This window comes from Heterodontus francisci, unplaced genomic scaffold (genome assembly GCF_036365525.1).
Source record: "Heterodontus francisci isolate sHetFra1 unplaced genomic scaffold, sHetFra1.hap1 HAP1_SCAFFOLD_900, whole genome shotgun sequence".
Lineage (NCBI taxonomy): Eukaryota > Metazoa > Chordata > Chondrichthyes > Heterodontiformes > Heterodontidae > Heterodontus > Heterodontus francisci.
Window position 1 is genome coordinate 276,320 of NW_027140321.1, and position 20,585 is coordinate 296,904.

Sequence of the window (20,585 nt, forward strand, 5' to 3'; positions counted from 1 at the left end):
CCCAGGGTGGAAAGGGCTATCACCAGGGGGCATAATTTTAAGGTGATTGGAGGAAGGTTTCGGGGAGATGTCAGAGGTAGGTTCTTTACACAGAGAGTGGTGGGTGTGTGGAATGAACTGCCAGCGGTGGTAGTAGAAGCAGATACATTAGGGACATTTAAGCGACTCTTGGATAGGTACATGGATGATAGTAGAATGAAGGGTAGGTAGTTACTTAGATCTTAGAGTAGGTTAAAGGTTCGGCACAACATCGTGTGCCGAAGGGCCTGTACTGTGCTGTACTGTTCTATGTTCTAACCCGCTTGATCGGCAGCCCATCCACAAACATTCACTCCCTCCACCACCGACGCACAGTGGCAGCAGTGTGTACCATCTACAAGATGCACTGCAGCAACGCACCAAGGCTCCTTAGACAGCACCTTCCAAACTCACGACCTGTACTAACTAGAAGGACAAGGGCAGCAGATACATGGGAACACCACCACCTGCAAGTTCCCATCCAAGTCACACACCATCCTGACTTGGAATTATATCACGTTCCTTCACTTCCTAACAGCACTGTGGGGGTACCTACCTCAAATGGACTGCAGCGGTTCAAGAAGGCAGCTCACCACCACCTTCTCAAGGGCAATTAGGGATGGGCAATAAATGCTGGCCTGGCCAGCGACGCCCACATCCCATGAATGAATAAAAACAAATACCAGTCTGTAAGAGAGGGAGCGATCCCTGGGGGGGGGGGGGGGGGGGGGGGAAGGCTGTGTCAGACACAGATATTAGTGGGGAGAGAGAGACAGACAGGAACAGACACAGTGTCAGTGAGAGATGATCAAGGGGCAGAGCGTCAGTGAGTATCGAGGGGCAGAGCATCAGGGAGTATTGACCTGTTGCTTGCAATTCCTAGGACACGTGGGAACTCCAGAACACTTCACAGGTCTTGGGCAACCACGTGTGCAGGAAGGGCCTCCACCTGCCCGAAATCAGGATTTCTGAGCTGGAGTCACAGCAGAGCATCAGGGTTTCCCTGGACCGTACACTCCAGGAGGTGGGATCACCCCACAGGCAGTCAGAGTTCAGGGTCATCGGTGGGTGGTCATCCGGATGAGCAGGTGGTGCAGAGGTCTTCGGGGTGCGTGCCAATCTCAAACCGCACCTCAGCTTGGGAAACTGCTGGGATTCACTTGAAGAAACTTGCAGCATTACGGAAATCAAGCGGCGGGGAGTGGGACTGACTAGATTAATCTACAAAGAGCCAGCACTGACACCATCTGTGCTGTAATAACTCCGGTCCCCCGCCTGCCCGTCTGCCTTCCTGTCCCCCTTCATCCCAACCTTCGTGATGGTGCGTCTTACAATCCATGGCCCCACTCCGTGTCCCTCTTTTTCTCAGTCTGTATTTCTCCGTGCCAATGCGCATGTGTCTCTCTCTGCATCAGTATCACTCTGTGCCCCACTCTCTGACAGACTGTGTATATATATATATATCTCTGTGTACAGCTCACTGACAGTCTGTCCACATCTCTCTCTCTCTGATGGTCTGTATCGCTGTCTCTGTACACCCCTCGGAGTAAATCTCTCCTGCTCTGCGTGCAGTCTGTGTCACACTTCTGACGACAGTATATTACATTCGATGCTGAAGTGAGGAAATAGGAGTGAGTAATGGATGCGATGACCAGAAGCACACTCTCCAACATTTCCAAAATAACATGCACACAGGCGAAACAAAAAAGGCAAGTGCATGAAACAAACAAAAAAAAAGGTTTATTCAGTTTTTCTATAAATATAAAAACGAAGGTGAGATTGCCCATTCTTTATCAACACAATCCTCCCTCTGTCACTGGTCCAACGAGGGGACAGTCCTGAGAAGTACAGCCTTGCCCTCATTCACACTTCAGTCCAACACTACTAAATGGTTTAGAATAACCTGAGTTTATCCTGTTTCTCTCTCTTCACCTTCAGGAACTCAGCCATGTTAGAGAAGTATTTCTGGTTAGCTTCGGCAACTTTCTTCTCTGCTGCTTGTGGGTTCACAATCTCCAGGCCCTGGGGCAGGGGGAGGAGGGGGCAGAAAGGGTTATTCCACAGCAGAAGGAATCACATCCATACCCATACACCCCACCCTCCAGCAAACCCAAATCAAAGGACAGCAAATCCAGTACCAGAGTCATTAACTCTGATTGCCATTTCTTCACAATTAGCTGACTGCTCGATGAGGATGGTCGGCCCAGGGGCACAGACCCCATTCTCTTTATCCCAGGGATCACCGGACAGTGATCAGGAGCAGGAACCCTGGCTGATTTCCCCCTCTCTCTCTTTAACCCAGGGTCACTGGACAGTGATCAGGAGCAGGAACCCTGGCTGATTTCCCCCTCTCTCTCTTTAACCCAGGGTCACTGGACAGTGATCAGGAGCAGGAACCCTGGCTGATTTCCCCTCTCTCTTTAACCCAGGGGTCACTGGACAGTGATCAGGAGCAGGAACCCTGGCTGATTTCCCCTCTCTCTTTAACCCAGGGGTCACTGGACAGTAATCAGGAGCAGGAACCCTGGCTGATTTCCCCTCTCTCTCTCGAACCCAGGGGTCACTGGACAGTGATCAGGAGCAGGAACCCTGGCTGATTTCCAGTGTCTCTAACTGGGGTTCAGCACAGTGACTGGAGCAGACCCCACATTCCCTGATATTTCACCTTACCTGAAGGGGTGTGAAGGCTACACTTGAGGCAGTACCAGACGAGCGGTCACGAATAGTTGATTTTCCCCCATACACCATGCTCTGTTTCTGGAGTGTACGCTGAATGGATGGAGGGAGAGACAGATTACAACAGTCAGGAATGATGATGCAGACAGCAGACACGGAGCGAGGAGTTTCCTTGCTGTGCAGGTCCCACCGGCTTCAGCTTTCTTCCCACTGCCACACTCCGTTTGAAACCGAGTCTATTTCACAACTCCTCCCATCCCCGGAGCCCTCAACACAGACAAACCTCCCCGAGGAGTTTCACAGCAGCGGTCAAACACAATCCAACCCCGAGCCACGTGAGGTGATATTAGGGGCAGATGAGCAAACCCTCAGTGAAACAGGGAGGGGCGGAGGGGCATCGGGAGGGAATACCAGAGCTCCAGGCCCCCCCCCAGGGGCAGCTGACGGCACTGCCGCCAATGGCAGAGTGATGGTAATCAGGGTGGATGCTCAAAAGGCCGGGATTGGAGGAGCACAGAGATCTCGGAGGGTTGTTGTAGGGGCTGGAGGAGGTTACAGAGATAGGAAGGAGGGGGTGAGGGGCCCTGGAGGGATTTGAAGAGGAGGATGAGAATTGTAGGGGCTGGAGGAGGTTACAGAGATAGGGAGGGAGGGGGCAATGGGCCATGGAGGGATTTGAAGAGGAGGATGAGAATTGTAGGGGCTTGACGAGGTTACAGAGATAGGGAGGGAGGGGGCAAGGGGCCATGGAGGGATTTGAACAGGAGGATGAGAATTGTAGGGGCTGGACGAGGTTACAGAGATAGGGAGGGAGGGAGGGAGGGGGCAAGGGGCCATGGAGGGATTTGAACAGGACGATGAGAATTGTAGGGGCTGGAGGAGGTTACTGGGATAGGGATGGGCGAGCAGCCATGGAGGGATTTGAAGAGGAGGATGAGAATTGTAGGGGCTGGAGGAGGTTATAGAGATAGGGAGGGAGGAGGCAAGGGGCCATGGAGGGATTTGAACAGGAGGATGAGAATTGTAGGGGCTGGAGGAGGTTACTGGGATAGGGATGGGTGAGGGGCCATGGAGGGATTGAAGAGGAATGCTGTCTGTCCCGATCCCAGCCAGTGAGGAGGTTACTGGAATAGGGATGGGCGAGGGGCCATGGAGGGATTGAAGAGGAATGCTGTCTGTCCCGATCCCAGCCAGTGAGGAGGTTACTGGAATAGGGATGGGCGAGTGGCCATGGAGGGATTGAAGAGGAATGCTGTCTGTCCCGATCCCAGCCAGTGAGGAGGCCTTCATTTGGTCGATGCTGCAGTTCTCTTTTCCCTACCTGTAATGATTTGGAGATCCTGGCCTTTGTTACTTCATTGGCCTGTGCAGCCCGCACTCTGCCACTGCCCGATTTGCCCAGCGTGCCCAGGCTGAATCCCAGGTCTTCCTGATAAGCGTCCTCTTCAATCTGTGGGACAAGCAGTCAAGTCAGGTTAAACCACTCAGCATAGCCCTCCTACCATTCCTATCCCCCCCACCAATCCTACACAGGGTCTGGACCCTACCAGCATCCTCGATCAGAAAGTCCCCCGCTCTCATCCCTCACGGCTCACAACCCCTCCCAGCGTCCACTCCCTGGACTCCAACTTGTAACCTCCTGACGCCTCATGGAAAGCATGCGTCTCCCCCTCAAGCCACGGGGATCCAATGACCTCCATTCAGGAAGAGTCGGGTGAGCTTTGGATTATTATGAAGAAAATCTATCATTGGGGATCTACAGAAAATAACCTCAGGGTTCACATCTCCAAGGAGCAATTCGTCTCTAGATGACCATTAACAATGATCCTAATGCGCAATTCGTCTCTAGATGACCATTAACAATGATCCTAATGCGCAATTAGTCTCTAGATGACCATTAACAATGATCCTAATGCGCAATTCGTCTCTAGATGACCATTAACAATGATCCTAAAGAGCAATTAGCCTCTAACTGACCACATGCTTCACATTATTCCCAAAGAACAAATTAACCTCACTGACCACAGGACTCATAATACTATAACCAATACAAGACGAATAATGCTTATGAGCAATTCATTAGTGAAAACAAGCATTTGGGGGTAGATAGCTTTCCGTCACATACCCAGTGACCACCTGTCACTCCACTTCCCCCCCGCCACCCTCCCAATCTCCTAACCAATTGGGCGCCAGCGCCGCCATTCCTCACCTCACCAAAGCACATGCGATTGGCTTGTTTCCGGATCTCTGTCAGTCCCAGTCTCTCCTTCATCTTGCGATACCTGATTGTTTGGGAGAGGGAGGAGAAAACGGGACGGTGACTGATGGCAGCAGGTTAAAGGAATCAAGGGGTTGCACATCTCCACACAGCGCCTGAGGCAGACAAAGGAGCATTAACTACCATCCACCTAAACCACCTAAGGGAGGGAGAGATAGACCAAATAATTACAGGCCAGTCAGTCTAACCTCAGTAGTGGGCAAAGTATTGGAATCTATTCCAACAGACAGGATAAACTGCCACTTAGAAAGGCACAGGTTAATCAAGAATAGTCAGCATGGATTTGTTAAGGATAGATCTTGTTTGACCAACTTGATCGAATGTTTTGAAGTAACTAGGAAGATAGATGAGGGCAGTGCAGTTGATGTGGTCTACATGGATTTTAGCAAGGCCTTTGACTAGGTCCCACATGGCAGACTGGTTAAAAAAGTAAAATCCCATGGGATCCAGGGAAATGCAGCAAGGTGGATGCAAAATTGGCTCAGTGGCAGGAAACAAAGGGCAATTGTTAACGGGTGTTTTAGCGACTGGAGGGCTGTTTCCAGTGGCGTTCCGCAGGGCTCAGTACTGGGTCCCCTGCTTTTCGTGGTGTATATTAATGATTTGGACGTAAATGTAGGGGGCATGATCAAGAAGTTTGCAGATGACACAAAGATTGGCCGTGTGGTAGATAGTGAGGAGGATAGCTGGAGGCTGCAGGAAGATATTGATGGTCTGGGCAGACGGGCAGAAAAGTGGCAAATGGAATTCAATCCGGAGAAGTGCAAGGTGATCAAACAAGGCAAAGGAATACACGATTAATGGGAAAATACTGAGCAGTGCAGAGGAAATGAGGGATCTTGGACTGAATGTCCACAGATCCCTGAAGGTAGCAGGACAGGTCAATAAGGTGGTTAAGAAGGCATATGGAATCCTTTCCTTTATTAGTCGAGGTATAGAATACAAGAGCAGGGAGGTTATGCTGGAACTGTATAACTCATTGGTTAGTCCACAACTTGTGTTCTGTGTGCAGTTCTGGTCACCTCATTACAAAAAGGGTGTAATTGCACTAGAGAGGGTACAGAGGAGATTTACGAGGATGTTGCCAGAACTGGAAAAATGCAGCAATGAGGAAAGATTGGATAGGCTGGGGTTGTTCTCCTTGGAACAGAGAAGGCTGAGGGGAGATCTGATTGAAATGTACAACATTTTGAGGGGCCTGGATAGAGTGGAGGTGAAGGGTTTATTCATCTTAGCAGTGAGGTCAGTGACGAGGGGGCATAGATTTAAAAAGATTGGTAGAAAAATTAGAGGGGCGATGAGGAAAAGCATTTTCATCCTGAGGGTGGTGGGGTCTGGAACTCACTGCCTGGAAGGATAGTTGAGGCAGAGACCCTCAAATCATTCAAAAGGAGTCTGGATATGCACCTCAGGTGCAGTAACCTGCAGGGCTGTGGACCAAATGCTGGAAGGTGGGATTAGAATGGGTGGATCGTTTTTCGGCCAGCACAGACACAATGGGCACAAGTGGCCTCTTTCTGTGCATTAAGCCTTCTATGATTCTAAACCCTCCCACTACAAAGGGAGCAAGGCCTCTCTGGAGGGTGTAGGGAGGCGGTTACTATCCCAACATAGGCTGGTTAGGCCTGCAACAATAATCTTGGCGTGACTCAGGCCAGACTGGGTATAAATAACAGGCTCTAATACACAAAGACTAATCACCGAGTTATAGCCAGACTGCAGCTCACAAAGAGGCCATTCGGCCCCTCTCCCCAGCTCCGTGCCGGGGTTTCTGCTCCACATGAGCCTCCTCCCAGCCCCCTCTTGACCTCGCCTCCCCCCCCACCCCCGTCAACATGTCCTTTTATTCCTTTCTCCCTCGTGTGTTTATCCAGCCTCCCCCCCTCAAATACATCTCTGCGATTCGCCTCAACCCACTCCCTGTGGTAGTGAGTTCCCCATTCTACCCACTCTCTGGGGTAAGACGTTTCTCCTGAATTCTCCCCCATTGGATTCATCCGTGACTCTCTCATACTGACAGCCCCACTACCGTGTGAATCCATCACTCATTTCAAGTCTGATATTGGGAGGGGAGGGGATGAAAAACCTGTGGCACGTTAACCCTCTGGTGATTTAAGATGGCGGGCTCACCTCCGACCTCCTCGCTTCTTGCGTTGACCGTCTAGCGGGGCGGGAAGCGGTTTCACCTGCTTGACCGGCGGGGGCTCCTGCCACTTGTCAAACTTCCGCTCAATCTCTTCCTTCAAGTCGTAGCCCACCTGTTGGGAGCACGGAGAGGGGTGAAAGGTCAAAGGGGGGAGGGGCGGTGCAAAGGGGAGGGCTCCCTCTGGCAGAGGGACAGCTCGCCCTCCGGTACCTCACCCACAACCCCCTTCCCCATTCGAAAGGGCATTCAACCGCGGGAGGCGGTGCACCAATTCCATCCTCACCCAACTCCCGTCCCGAACTTTCCAGCAGGAATCTTTCGCCCAGCTCCTTTGTCGGACCCTTCCCCTCCCCCACGCAGGCCGGCGACGATCCCGGCCATTTCCTTTACCTTTCCTTCAGCGCTCTCGTGGAAGCTGTCCACACGGGCCGCCAGCGTGCACTTGGCCGCCACCAGGCGGGCAGCCTTCTTGCGGAGGTCCTGCGGAGGGCCAAGGAGAGACACGGTTAGGAGTCGTGGCGTGGAAGGAGAATCAGAGAAAAGCAGTTAAACCCGGAGAGCTCGGGGCCGAAGGTTCTCTCGATTGCCCTCCACCCCACCTCCTCTTCCTCTTACCTGGGGCAGAGACTGCACGATCTCGCTGTGATAGATGTAGCCTGTGTGTGGCAGCACAGAGGTGCTGGAAAACCCCGACAGGTTCCTGCGCTGGGAGCCGAGCAGCATGATGTTGCAGGCTGGCATCTTGGATAGGTTGGTGAGACCTCCCGCGATACCTGGAGGAATGGAAAAAGGAAGAGCGATCAATCGCAGAAATCAGCGTCTCTGCCGGAAACGACCGCAGCCAACCCCAGCTCCCCCGCCCCCCCACACACCGTCCCCACGCCACCAGCTGCGCACTCACCCATTATTTTAGCAGCGGTCGAGGCGCCCACGATGATGGAGAGGTTGGGCGCCGTGAAGGACATGCGAGACTCCACGTAGTCGTAGATCTGGTGCTTGGACTGGTTCAGCTCCAGCGCCATGTCGCAGGCCTCCACGATGACGCTCAGCTCCTCCTCGGACAGGGTCTGCCTGCAAACCGCCAAACACAGGACACACACTCACACCGCGTTAACTCCCACACCCCGCAGCACCAGGAGGACGACGACACGGCCCATCAGGCCTGTGCAAGCTGTGTAATCGGGCTATCCCATTTCCCTGCTCTTTCCCCGTCTCCCTGTGAATTTCTCCCCTCCCAGTATTTACCCCGATTCCCCTTTTGAGAGTCACTATTGAATCTGCTTCCACCGTCCTTTCAGGCAGCGAGTCCCAGATCACAACTCACTGCCTCAAATAATGTTTCCTCATCTCCCTCCCTCCGGTTCTCTCACCAATCACCCTCGATCTGTGTCCCTCCGGTTCACCACCCTCCCACCACTGGGAAACAGCCACTCCTCATTTACTCCATCCAAACCCTTCCTGATTGTGAACGTCTCGATTAAATCTCCCTCTTAACCTTCTCTGTTCTCAGGAGAACAATCCCAGCTTCTCCCAGTCTCTCCACATTAACTGAAGTCCCTCATCCCTGGGATCATTCTCCTCAATCTCCCTCCGCACCCTCTCCAAGGCCCTCGACATCCTAACCACAGTTTTTCCCTTGGTCACTGACCCGATGGTTTGAGGGGCTGCCCGATGAAGGGACGGCGGGAGGAAGGGGAGCTGCTCTTACCCCTGTGTGGTAGAGGCTGTGACGCTCACAACCATGATGGTGGCGTTGGTCAGGATCTGTTGAAGGTTTTCGTTATTCTTACAGCGATCCAGGTTGTTCCCAAGTTCCTTGAAGAGAGAAAGAGGCAAGATGGGAAATTTAAAAAAAAACAATAAAACTGGAATGGCTGAACGACCGTTATCTGAAAGATTCTAGTGGGGAGGAGGTGGGAGAAACGAGGTACAATCGGAATATGGGTTTGATCGAGACTATGTGTGATTGATTATGTGTCTACAGCCCCACCACATCTCAAACCCCCTCCATTCACTCTCAAGTCTAAACAAACAGCTGCTATTTTGTGATTGGACATTAACAAACTGCATTAATGCAGCACCTTCAACATTGTAAGACTCAAGGAGCTTCACAGGAGTGTAAACCAAACTCAATGCCAACTCAGAAGGAGACATTAGGGACAGGGCACCAAATGCTGGGTCAAAGAGCGAGGTTCCAAGGAGCATCTTAAACAGTGGGGGGAGGGGGGGAAAGAGACAGGGGCGGAGAGGTTTAGGGAGGGAATTCCAGAGCTCAGGGCCCCCCAGGACAGCTGAAGGCACGGCCACCAAGGGCGGAGCGATGGGAATCGGGGGGTGCTCAAGAGGCCGAGATCGGAGGAGCGCAGAGATCGAGGAGGGTTTGTAGGGGCTGGAGGAGGTTAGAGAGATAGGGAGGGAGGACTGAGGGGGCCATGGAGGGATTTGAACAGGAGGGTGAGAATTTTTAAATCGAGGTTTTGTCAAACTGGAAACCGATTTGGGTCTGTGAGCCCAGAGACAGTGGGGCGAGAGAGAACTGGTGTGAGTTACGATATTGTCAGAACCATCTGACTGAGGGGGTGGATTCAGGTTAGAGAGAAAAGACTGATTGCGGTAAAGGCCTGCTACCCGACAGGACCCGACAACATGTGTCGGGTTGGACACGGGCAAAAAAAAGGAAGGACTCGGGCTGGGTCGGATGGGGTTCCGTCGGGCTCGGGTCGGGTCTCATTTGCAGACCAAAGCAGGCCTTCCGCGTGCGGGCCACACACAGTCACGGCCAAACCTACTATAGGACAATGGACAGAGGAAGTGGGGTGGTGGGCCGTTCAGGGCTTTGGTTAGACTGTCCATCTGGGAACCTCACCTTAACTGTACGGATGTAGTCCAACGCGTTGGGAACCAGCGACTCCAGCTCTGGGAAGCGTTTGGAGTATTTATCCCTCACGTACTTGTGAATGATATCTGAGGAGAGAAGGCCAGAGACGTTTAAACACACACAGACTAGAAAGAAACAACAGCCTTCAATTTCTCGGCCCAACCATCTTCAGCTGCTTCATCAATGACCTTCCTTCAATCAGAAGGTCAGAAGTAGGGATGTTCACTGATGATTGCACAATGTTCAGCACCATTCATGACTCCTCAGATACTGAAGCAGTCAGTGTAGAAATACAGCAAGACCTGGACAATATCCAGGCTTGGGCTGATAAGTGGCAAGTAACATGCGCGCCACACAAGTGCCAAGCAATGACCATCTCCAACAAGAGAGAATCTAACCATCTCCCCTTGACATTCAACAGCATTACCATCGCTGAATCCCCCACTATCAACATCCTAGGGGTTACCATTGACCAGAAACTGAACTGGAGTAGCCATATAAATACCGTGGCTACAAGAGCAGGTCAGAGGCTGGGAATCCTGAGGTGAGTAACTCACCTCCTGACTCCCCAAAGCCTGTCCGCCATCTACAAGACACAAGTCAGGAGTGTGATGGAACACTCTCCACTTGCCTGGATGGGTGCAGCTCCAACAACACTCAAGAAGCTCGACACCATCCTGGACAAAGCAGTCCGCTTGATCGGCACCCCATCTACAAACATTCACTCCCTCCACCACCGACGCAGTGGCAGCAGCATGTACCATCTACAAGATGCACTGCAGAAATGCACCAAGGCTCCTTAGACAGCACCTTCCAAACCCGCGACCTCTACCAACTAGAAGGACAAGGGCAGCAAATGCATGAGAACACCACCACCTGCAAGTTCCCCTCCAAGTCACACACCATCCTGACTTGGAACGATATCGCCATTCCTTCACTGTCGCTGGGTCAAAATCCTGGAACTGCCTTCCTAACAGCACTGTGGAAGACCCCACCCCACATGGACTGCAGCGGTTCAAGAAGGCAGCTCACCACCACCTTCTCAAGGACTATAAATGCTGGCGACGCGCACATGCCACAAACGAATAAAAAAAAAATTTGCAGTGGGACTGAGAGGTGGCATAGCTGGCAAAACTGCAGAGTTCTAGTCTCCATATACCGTCATTAGATGACACTTTGAGCACTATATTATAACCGATGGATTTGGAGACCGGAACTGTGCACAGCGCTCCAAGTGTGGTCTAACCCAGGGATATGGAGAGTGGAACTGTGCACAGTGCTCCAAGTGTGGTCTAACCCAGGGATATGGAGAGTGGAACTGTGCACAGTGCTCCAAGTGTGGTCTAAACGTGGGATATGGAGAGTGGAACTGTGCACAGTGTTCCAAGTGTGGTCTAACCCAGGGATATGGAGACTGGAACTGTGCACAGTGCTTCAAGTGTGCTCTCACCGAGGGATATGGAGAGTGAAACTGTGCACAGTGCTCCAAGTGTGGTCTCACCCAGGGATATGGAGAGTGGAACTGTGCACAGTGCTCCAAGTGTGGTCTAACCCAGGGATATGGAGAGTGAAACTGTGCACAGTGCTCCAAGTGTGGTCTCACCCAGGGATATGGAGAGTGAAACTGTGCACAGTGCTCCAAGTGTGGTCTCACCCAGGGATATGGAGAGTGGAACTGTGCACAGTGCTCCAAGTGTGGTCTAACCCAGGGATATGGAGAGTGAAACTGTGCACAGTGCTCCAAGTGTGGTCTAACCCAGGGATATGGAGAGTGGAACTGTGCACAGTGCTCCAAGTGTGGTCTAACCGAGGGATATGGAGAGTGGAACTGTGCACAGTGCTCCAAGTGTGGTCCAACCCAGGGATATGGAGAGTGGAACTGTGCACAGTGCTCCAAGTGTGGTCTAACCCAGGGATATGGAGAGTGGAACTGTGCACAGTGCTCCAAGTGTGGTCTAACCGAGGGATATGGAGAGTGGAACTGTGCACAGTGCTCCAAGTGTGGTCTAACCCAGGGATATGGAGAGTGGAACTGTGCACAGTGCTCCCAGTGTGGTCTAACCGAGGGATATGGAGACCGGAACTGTGCACAGTGCTCCAAGTGTGGTCTAACCCAGGGATATGGAGACCGGAACTGTGCACAGTGATCCAAGTGTGGTCTAACCGAGGGATATGGAGAGTGGAACTGGGCACAGTGCTCCAAGTGTGGTCTAACCCAGGGATATGGAGACTGGAACTGTGCACAGTGCTCCAAGTGTAGTCTAACCCAGGGATATGGAGAGTGGAACTGGGCACAGTGCTCCAAGTGTAGTCTAACCCAGGGATATGGAGAGTGGAACTGGGCACAGTGCTCCAAGTGTGGTCTAACCCAGGGATATGGAGAGTGGAACTGCGCACAGTGCTCCAAGTGTGGTCTAACCCAGGGATATGGAGAGTGGAACCGGGCACAGTGCTCCAAGTGTGGTCTAAGCTGCGCCACTACTTTCAGTGATTGGTGTATATCTACTCCCATGCTCTTCCTCTTCACAGGAGTCTCTCCCAAGTAGTAAAAGGAGGGCTGAGGCCTATTAGGGACTAAGAGGGTAATATTTGCTTAGTGGGGCAGGGCAAAGCTAATGTACTTGCTCAGTACTTTGTATCAGTGTTCACGAAGGAAACGGAGGCCAACAAAATATCATTAGAAGCAGAGAGAGTAGAGGCAATGGATAGGGTGAAATTGAGAAGAGAGGTACTAGAAAGGCTTGCTATGCTTCGAATAGATAAATCACCTGGGCCGGATGGCTTGCATCCCAGGTTGCTAAAGGAAGTGGCGACGGAGATATTGGAAGGGCTTGCTATCATCTTCCAGTCTTCCCAGGATATGGGGCAGGTGCCAGAGGATTGGAGAGTGGCAAATGTGACACCCTTATTCAATAGAGGAAAGGGGGTAAGGACAGTCCTAGCAACTACACATCAGTGGTGGGAAAGGTTTTAGAATCAATAAAACAGGGAAAATATCATCGGACACTTGGAGAGGTTGGAGTTAATTAAGGATATCAGCATGGATTTGTAAAATGCAGATCCTGCTTGACTAATCGAATTGAGTTTTTTGATACAGTAGCAGAGAAGGTTGATGATGGGAATGTGGTGGATGTTGTCTATATGGATTTTAAGAAAGTGTTTGATAAGTTAGCACATGAAAGGGTGGTTAAGAAAATTGAAGTTCATGGAATAGGAGGGCCAGTGTCCAATTGGATAAAAAAGTTAGCTTAAAGACAGAAAACGGAGTCGTAGTAAATGGTTGTTTTTCAGACTGGGGGATGGTAGACAGTGATGTTCCCCAAGGGTCAGTGCTGGGACCACTGTTTTTTCTTGCTGTATATAAATGACCTGGATCTCTGAATACAGAGCAGAATCTCAAAACTTGCTGACGACACCAAACACGGAGGTGCAATAAACAGTGAGGACGATATGAACCACCTGCAACAGGACAGCGATAGGCTAGCAGAGGTGGAAGATGGAATTTAATACTGACAAGTGTGAGGTGATGCATTTCGGCTGAAGGAATAGGGAGAGGCAATATATACTTAATGGTACAGTTTTAAAGAACGTGCAGGAACAGAGAGACCTGGGGCTGCCTCTGCGTCGGTCTTTGAAGGTGGTAGGACATAGTGAGAGAGTGGTTAGTAAAGTAGATGGGATCTTGGGCTTTATAAATGGAGACATTGAACAGGGAAGTTATGCTGAACCCTTATGCAGACCTCGATTAGAGGAAACTAGTGACTCACTGATCTCGTTGTCGATCTCCACTGTCAGGTTGTTGGCGTCGACGATAAGTTTGTACTCAGGGTCCGATTCCACTGGTCCAGTGACTGAGGGGACAGGGAGACAGACCGATCGGAAGAAATGATTACACAGAATTAAACAGTGCACAACACACAAACATGCCGGGGTTTCTGCTCCACACGAGCCTCCTCCCCACCCCCTCTTCATCTTACCCAGTCAACACGTCCTTCTACGCCTTTCTCCCTCATGTGTTTATCCAGCTTCTCCCCCCCCCCCCTCCCCTCAAATACATCTCTGCGATTCTCCTCAACCCACTTCCTATGGTAGTGAATCCACATTCTCCCCACTTTCTGGGAAAGATGTTTCTCCTGAATTCCACCCCCCCCACATTGGATTTATTAGTGACATTGATGACCCCCTAGTTCCAGGCTCACCCACAATTGGAAACATTTCTATGTCGACCCTATCGAAACTCAATTTAGAAGGCCTGACTGGGTAGCGAGAGCAGATTTCCTTCCCTTGAGGGACATTAGTGAACCAGATGGGTTTTATCAAGAATCAGGTAATTTCACAGTCACCATTACGGAGACTTATTCCGGATTAATTTCCGCTGTGGTGGGATCGGAACTCAGGTCTCCAGCTCTTTAGTCCTGATTACTCGACCAGTAACAGTGATCCCTCAGTACTGACCCTCAGACAGTGCGGCACTTCCCTCAGTACTGACCTTCCGACAGTGCGGCACTCCCTCAGTACTGACACCGGGGGAGTGTCGGCCTGGATTATGGAGATCAAGTCCTAGAGTATATACATCTCCCTCTGACAGTGCAGCACTCCCTCAGTACTGACACCGGGGAGTGTCGGTCTGGATTATAGGGTACAAGTTTCCTCAGTTGAGGCTCAAACCCACAACGTTTGGTCTCAGAAGTGAAAAGCTGCTTCCCACTGACCCAGGGCTGTCCCGTGGAGTTAGGTTCTCTTCACTGCCCACCACCCCCCCCCCCCCACCCCCAACTCTCTCTGGCACTGGATTTAATTACCAGAAGCCAAGAAGAATCACTTTGGGGACCCCAGTTCCTACCGGAGAGCGCCGACGCCAGTCTGCACCTCTGTGAAGCGACTCCTTACCTTCCGACGACTTGCGCTGCTGTCCGATGTAGTCTCCCATCTTGGAGATAATCTCTGCGAACTGCAACAGAAAGAGAAAATAAAAATCGAAGAATCTGCACCCCAGGACAGCCAATGAAGGACTTTCTGAAGTGCGGTCACTGTTGGAATGTAGGAAACACAGCGAGATCCCACAGACAGCAATGTGCTAACGACTCGGAGCGCCTGGTTTTGAGAGATGTTGGGTGAAGGAGGCGTATTGACTCCAGGACACCAGAGAGAACTCCCCAGTTTACCCCCCAATGCAGCTTCCAATAGTGGCTGTGGGATCTTTTACTTCTACCCAAGAGGGCAGAACGGGGCCCTCGGTTTTAAAACCTCGTCCCAAAAGACGGTACCTCCAACAGTGCAGCGTTCCCTCAGTACTGCTCCAACCATGCACGCGGAAACCCTCACCTACGCCCCAGTCACAGGGAAGGAGTCACGCACCTGCTTGCTGTCCCGCAGCTTGGCAATGCTCTTGACTGAATCCACGGTCAGGTCCAGCTGCATCTCCTCTTCCACCACGTCGATGGTCTCTCCGTCTTCCTCATCAGCAAAGCTCTCGTCCTCTTCCTCCGCCGCCTCCTCCAGGTCGGCCAGGAGCTCATCCGCGAGTGACATGGTGAATCTGAGGACAGATTGGTGTTGTGAATAGTGAGGAGGAAATCCTCAAGATTACAGGACAATATAGGCGGGCTGGTAAGATGGGCGGGAGCTGTGGCAAATGGGATTTAATCCTGAGAAGTGGGAGGTGATGCTTTGTGGGAGGACTAACAAGGCAAGGGAATATACAATGGATGGTAGGACCCTAGGAAGTACAGAGGGACCTTGATGTACCTGTCCATACATCACTGAAGGCAGCAGCACAGGTAGATAAGGTGGTTAGGAAGACATATGGGATACTTGCCTTTATTAGCCGAGGCATAGAATATAAGAGCAGGGAGGTTATGATGGAGCTGTATAAAACGTTAGGCCACAGCTGGAGTACTGTGTACAGTTCTGGGCACCACACTATAGGAAGGATGTGATTGCACTGGAGAGGGTGCAGAGGAGATTTTCCAGGATGTTGCCTGGGCTGGAGCATTTCAGCTATGAAGAGAGACTGAAAAGGCTAGGGTTGTTTTCCTTAGAGCAGAGAAGGCTGAGGGGGGACCTGTTTGAGGTATACAAAATTATGAGGAGCATTGATAGGTTAGATAGGAAGAGACATTTTCCCTTAGCGGAGGGGTCAATAACCAGGGGGTGTAGATTTAGGGTAAGGGGTTTAGAGTGGATTTGAGGGAAAATGTTTTCACCCAGGGGGTGGTTGAAATCTGAACACACTGCCTGAAGAGGTGGTAGAGGCAGGAACCCTCACAACATTTAAGAAGTATTTAGACGAGCACTCGAAACACCACAGCATACAAGGCTACGGGCCAAATGCTGGAAAATGGGATTAGAATAGATAGGTGCTTGATGGCCGGCACAGACATGATGGGCCGAAGGGCCTGTTTCTGTACTGTATCACTCTATGACTCGATAAGCGGGGGCTGCCCCCTGCAAGATACAAACACGCACTAAAAATCCTAACTCCCATTTACACAGTGGCTTTCACACCGTAAAACCGTCAGCAAGTCCCCAACAACCAAACACAATTTGACACCGAGCCACAGAAGGAGATACAGACGACCAAATGCTCCTTCAAATAGGGAGGTTTTAGGGAGCACCTTATATGGGGAGGAAAGAAAAGAAAGAAAAAGAGGCGGAGAGGTTTAGGAAGGGAATTCCAGAGCTCAGGAGCACCCCCGCCGTTCCCCCCCCCCCCCCCCCCCCCCCACCCAGGGGCAGCTGAAGGCACAGCCGCCAACGGTGGAGCGACGGGAATCGGGGGGACACTCAAGAGGCCGGGATTGGAGGAGCCGCAGAGATCTACATCCTATCGAAACCCTTTCATAATCTTAAAAACCTCCATCAGGTCACGCTCAGCCTTCTCTTTTCGAGTTCAATCTTTGATGACAACCTCACAGATAGATCATATTGTTCATACTTTTTTGCACCTTCTCCCGTGCCTCTATATCTTTTTTATAATGTAGGGAACAGAACTGTACACAGTGCAGCAAGTAGCTGTATAACCGGGAATTCGAAAGATAGAAACTGAGCAAGGGAAAGACAGAAATTGGGAGACATAAAAAAAAATGTTTGGTGCAGATCAGATATCGGCAGAACACCAAGAGGTAGGGGGCGAGGAAATCCGGGAGGGAGGGAGGAGGGAGGGAGAGGGCGAGGGAAATGCGGGAGGGGGGCCAGGGAAATGCGGGAGGGGGGCCAGGGAAATGCGGGAGGGGGGCCAGGGAAATGCGGGAGGGGGGCCAGGGAAATGCGGGAGCCCGCGAGGCTCCACCCCTGCCCCCTCCCCTTCCACTTCCACTCCACTCCCACTCCACTCCACTCCCACTCCACTCCACTCCCACTCCACTCCACTCCTACCCCCACTCCACACCCACCCCACCCACCACCCACCCACCCAACCCCACCCCACTCACCCCACCCACCCCCTACCCCACCCCACTCCCCCCACCACCCCACCCCACCCACCCCCCCACCCCCCCCCAACCCCACCCCACTCCCCCCCCCCCCTACCCCACCCCACCCCCCCCCCCCCTACCCCACTCCACCCCCCCCCCCAACCCCACCCCCACCCACCCCCCCAACCCCACCCCCCCACCCCACCCCCCTACCACCCACCCACCCACCCCCCTACCCACCCCCACTCCACCCACCCCTCCCCACCCCACTCCCCAACCCCACCCCCACCCACCCCACCCACCCCCCCACCCCACCCCACCCACCCCCAACCCCACCCCACCCACCCCCCCAACCCACCCCACACCCCCCCAACCCCACCCCACCACCCCCCACCCCCACCCCCCCACCCCCACCCCCCCACCCACCCCCACCCCCCCCCACCCACCCCCCACCCCCCCCCCCCACCCCCCACCCCCCAACCCCCACCCCCCACCCACCCCCCCCCCAACCCCAACCCACACCACCCCCCACCCAACCCCACCCACTCCACCCCCACCCCCTACCCCACCCACCCACTCCACCCCCCACCCCAACCCACTCCACCCACCCCATCCCCACCCCACCCACCCCCTCCCCTACCCCACTCCACCCCCTCCCCTACCCCACTCCACCCCCTTCCCCTACCCCACTCCACCCCCATCCCCCCACTCCCCCCACCCACTCCCCTCCACCCCCTTCCCCCCACTCCCCTCCCCCCACTCCCCTCCCCCCCACTCCCCACCCCCCCACCCCCCCCCCTTCCCCTCCACCCCACTCCCCTCCCCCCCCTCCCCTCCACCCCACTCCCCCCCCACCCCACTCCCCTCCCCCCCTACCCCACTCCCCTCCCCCCCTACCCTCCCCCCACTCCCCCTCCACCCCCACCCCCTTCCCCTCCACCCCACCCCCTTCCCCTCCACCTCACCTCCACTCCCCCCCCTCCACCTCACCTCACCTCCACTCCCCCCCCTCCACCTCACCTCACCTCCACTCCCCCCCCCTCCACCTCACCTCACCTCCACTCCCCCCCCCTCCACCTCACCTCCACTCCCCCCCCCTCCACCTCACCTCACCTCCCCCCCCCCTCCACCTCACCTCCACTCCCCCCCCCCCTCCACCTCACCTCCACTCCCCCCCCCCTCCACCTCACCTCCACTCCCCCCCCCCTCCACCTCACCTCCACTCCCCCCCCCCCTCCACCTCACCTCCACTCCCCCCCCCCCTCCACTCCCCCCCCCCCTCCACCTCACCTCCACTCCCCCCCCCCTCCACCTCACCTCCACTCCCCCCCCCCCTCCACCTCACCTCCACTCCCCCCCCCCTCCACCTCACCTCCACTCCCCCCCCCCCTCCACCTCACCTCCACTCCCCCCCCCCCTCCACCTCACCTCCACTCCCCCCCCCCCTCCACCTCACCTCCACTCCCCCCCCCCCTCCACCTCACCTCCACTCCCCCCCCCCCTCCACCTCACCTCCACTCCCCCCCCCCCTCCACCTCACCTCCACTCCCCCCCCCCCCTCCACCTCACCTCCACTCCCCCCCCCCCTCCACCTCACCTCCACTCCCCCCCCCCCCTCCACCTCACCTCCACTCCCCCCCCCCTCCACCTCCCCTCCACTCCCCCCCCCTCCACTCCCCCCCCCTCCCCCCCCCTCCACCTCACCTCCACTCCCCCCCCCTCCACCTCACCTCCACTCCCCCCCCCTCCACCTCACCTCCACTCCCCCCCCCTCCACCTCACCTCCACTCCCCCCCCTCCACCTCACCTCCACTCCCCCCCCCTCCACCTCACCTCCACTCCCCCCCCCTCCACCTCACCTCCACTCCCCCCCCCTCCACCTCACCTCCACTCCCCCCCCCTCCACCTCACCTCCACTCCCCCCCCCTCCACCTCACCTCCACTCCCCCCCCCTCCACCTCACCTCCACTCCCCCCCCCTCCACCTCACCTCCACTCCCACCTCCACTCCCACCTCCACTCCCCCCACTCCACCTCCACTCCACTCCCTCCCCCCTTCCCTCCCCCCACTCCACTCCCCCCCACACTCCTCCCACCACTCCCCCCCCCTCCCCACTCCACTCCCCCCCCCCTCCCCACTCCACTCCCCCCCCCTCCCCACTCACCGCCGCGGATTTGAACCAACTCGAACGTTCCAATTCCTAACCGCCGCTCTCGCTCTCCTCCGCCTCACCGCGCACGCGCACCTCTCTCCCGGCCCCGGCGGCCGACCGCTGTTTTAATTTGCTTCTCTCTCCTCTTCGGGCCGCCACAAAATGGCGAGAGGCGAAAACAAAAATAATAAATATCCAGATACGACAGCAGTTGTGTTTTTTTTTAAAGGCTTCCTCCCGATCCCGACGTTGCAATGACGCATCTCATTGGCCGCCAGCTGGGGAGAGGGGTCGGGACGGCCGCTCCGATTGGCTGAGGCAGCTGTCAATCAGGCCTGACGGACGCGCCCCGCCCCCGCCGCCCGCCCGCCCGCCATGTTTCCTGTTGTGGGCAAGGTGGCCGCACGTGAGGCATTGTGGGATATCCCTGCTGACCCAATGGTGGCGAAGGCTTCACAGGAAGGGGTTTAAGCCTCTTTTTCCTCCCATTTGTTGCCCCCTACACGCTTCAAGACCTTTTGTTGGAGCAGGAGAAGGCTTCTGTCACTTTGGTGCTGACTAATGTGAAGCCCCCACCTCGGCGCGTGACGATGGGGGACGCCAAGCCGGTCAAGATGGCTGCCAGTCTGTGACGAATCCCGCCTTCCTATTGGACGGCCGCGAGGAGCGGCGGGGGGGGGGGGGTGGTGGCGGTGGCGGTGGCGGGGGTAGCAATCGGCTTCCGTCTTAACGCCCGTTTCTACCTTGCTCCTACTGGCTTGTTGCAGCCAAACAGATTTGAAGAAGGGCGGGCAGGGATTGAACAACAGGGTGGGACGCAGAGGGACAACAGGGAGCGGCGTCCCGGAGCTTCCAGCAGCGGCCGCCTTGCCACCCTCCTCCGTTCCCCTCGAGGATGGCTGCGGTCGGCTTCGACGACTTCTCCGGCCCCTGCTCCGATCTGGCCCTGCCCCCGCTCTTCGGGGGGAACATTCTGGAGAGCGAGCTGGAGCAGGAGGTGGAGTTCACAGACTCGGGGCTGA

At 54.6% G+C, this 20,585-nt stretch overlaps 1 protein-coding gene across 2 annotated transcripts; it reads right to left on the minus strand.

Moving 5' to 3' along the window:
• Positions 1-1,738: 1,738 nt before the first annotated feature.
• On the minus strand, positions 1,739-19,838 carry prpf31 (PRP31 pre-mRNA processing factor 31 homolog (yeast)). Of its 2 annotated transcripts, none has more exons than XM_068025263.1 (14): positions 19,657-19,838; positions 15,355-15,535; positions 14,887-14,947; positions 13,764-13,847; positions 9,985-10,082; positions 8,827-8,933; positions 8,020-8,189; positions 7,734-7,891; positions 7,509-7,598; positions 7,103-7,230; positions 4,904-4,976; positions 4,016-4,144; positions 2,689-2,787; positions 1,739-2,040 (listed from the first exon to the last, which is right to left on the minus strand). In XM_068025263.1, exons 2-14 carry the CDS (start codon positions 15,526-15,528, stop codon positions 1,912-1,914), a joined length of 1,500 nt encoding a protein of 499 aa, XP_067881364.1. In that variant the 5' UTR covers positions 15,529-15,535; positions 19,657-19,838; the 3' UTR covers positions 1,739-1,911. The 2 variants fall into 2 exon arrangements, with proteins under 2 accessions (XP_067881364.1, XP_067881363.1); XM_068025262.1 differs by having other exon boundaries at positions 19,576-19,838.
• Between the last annotated feature and the right edge of the window lie 747 nt (positions 19,839-20,585).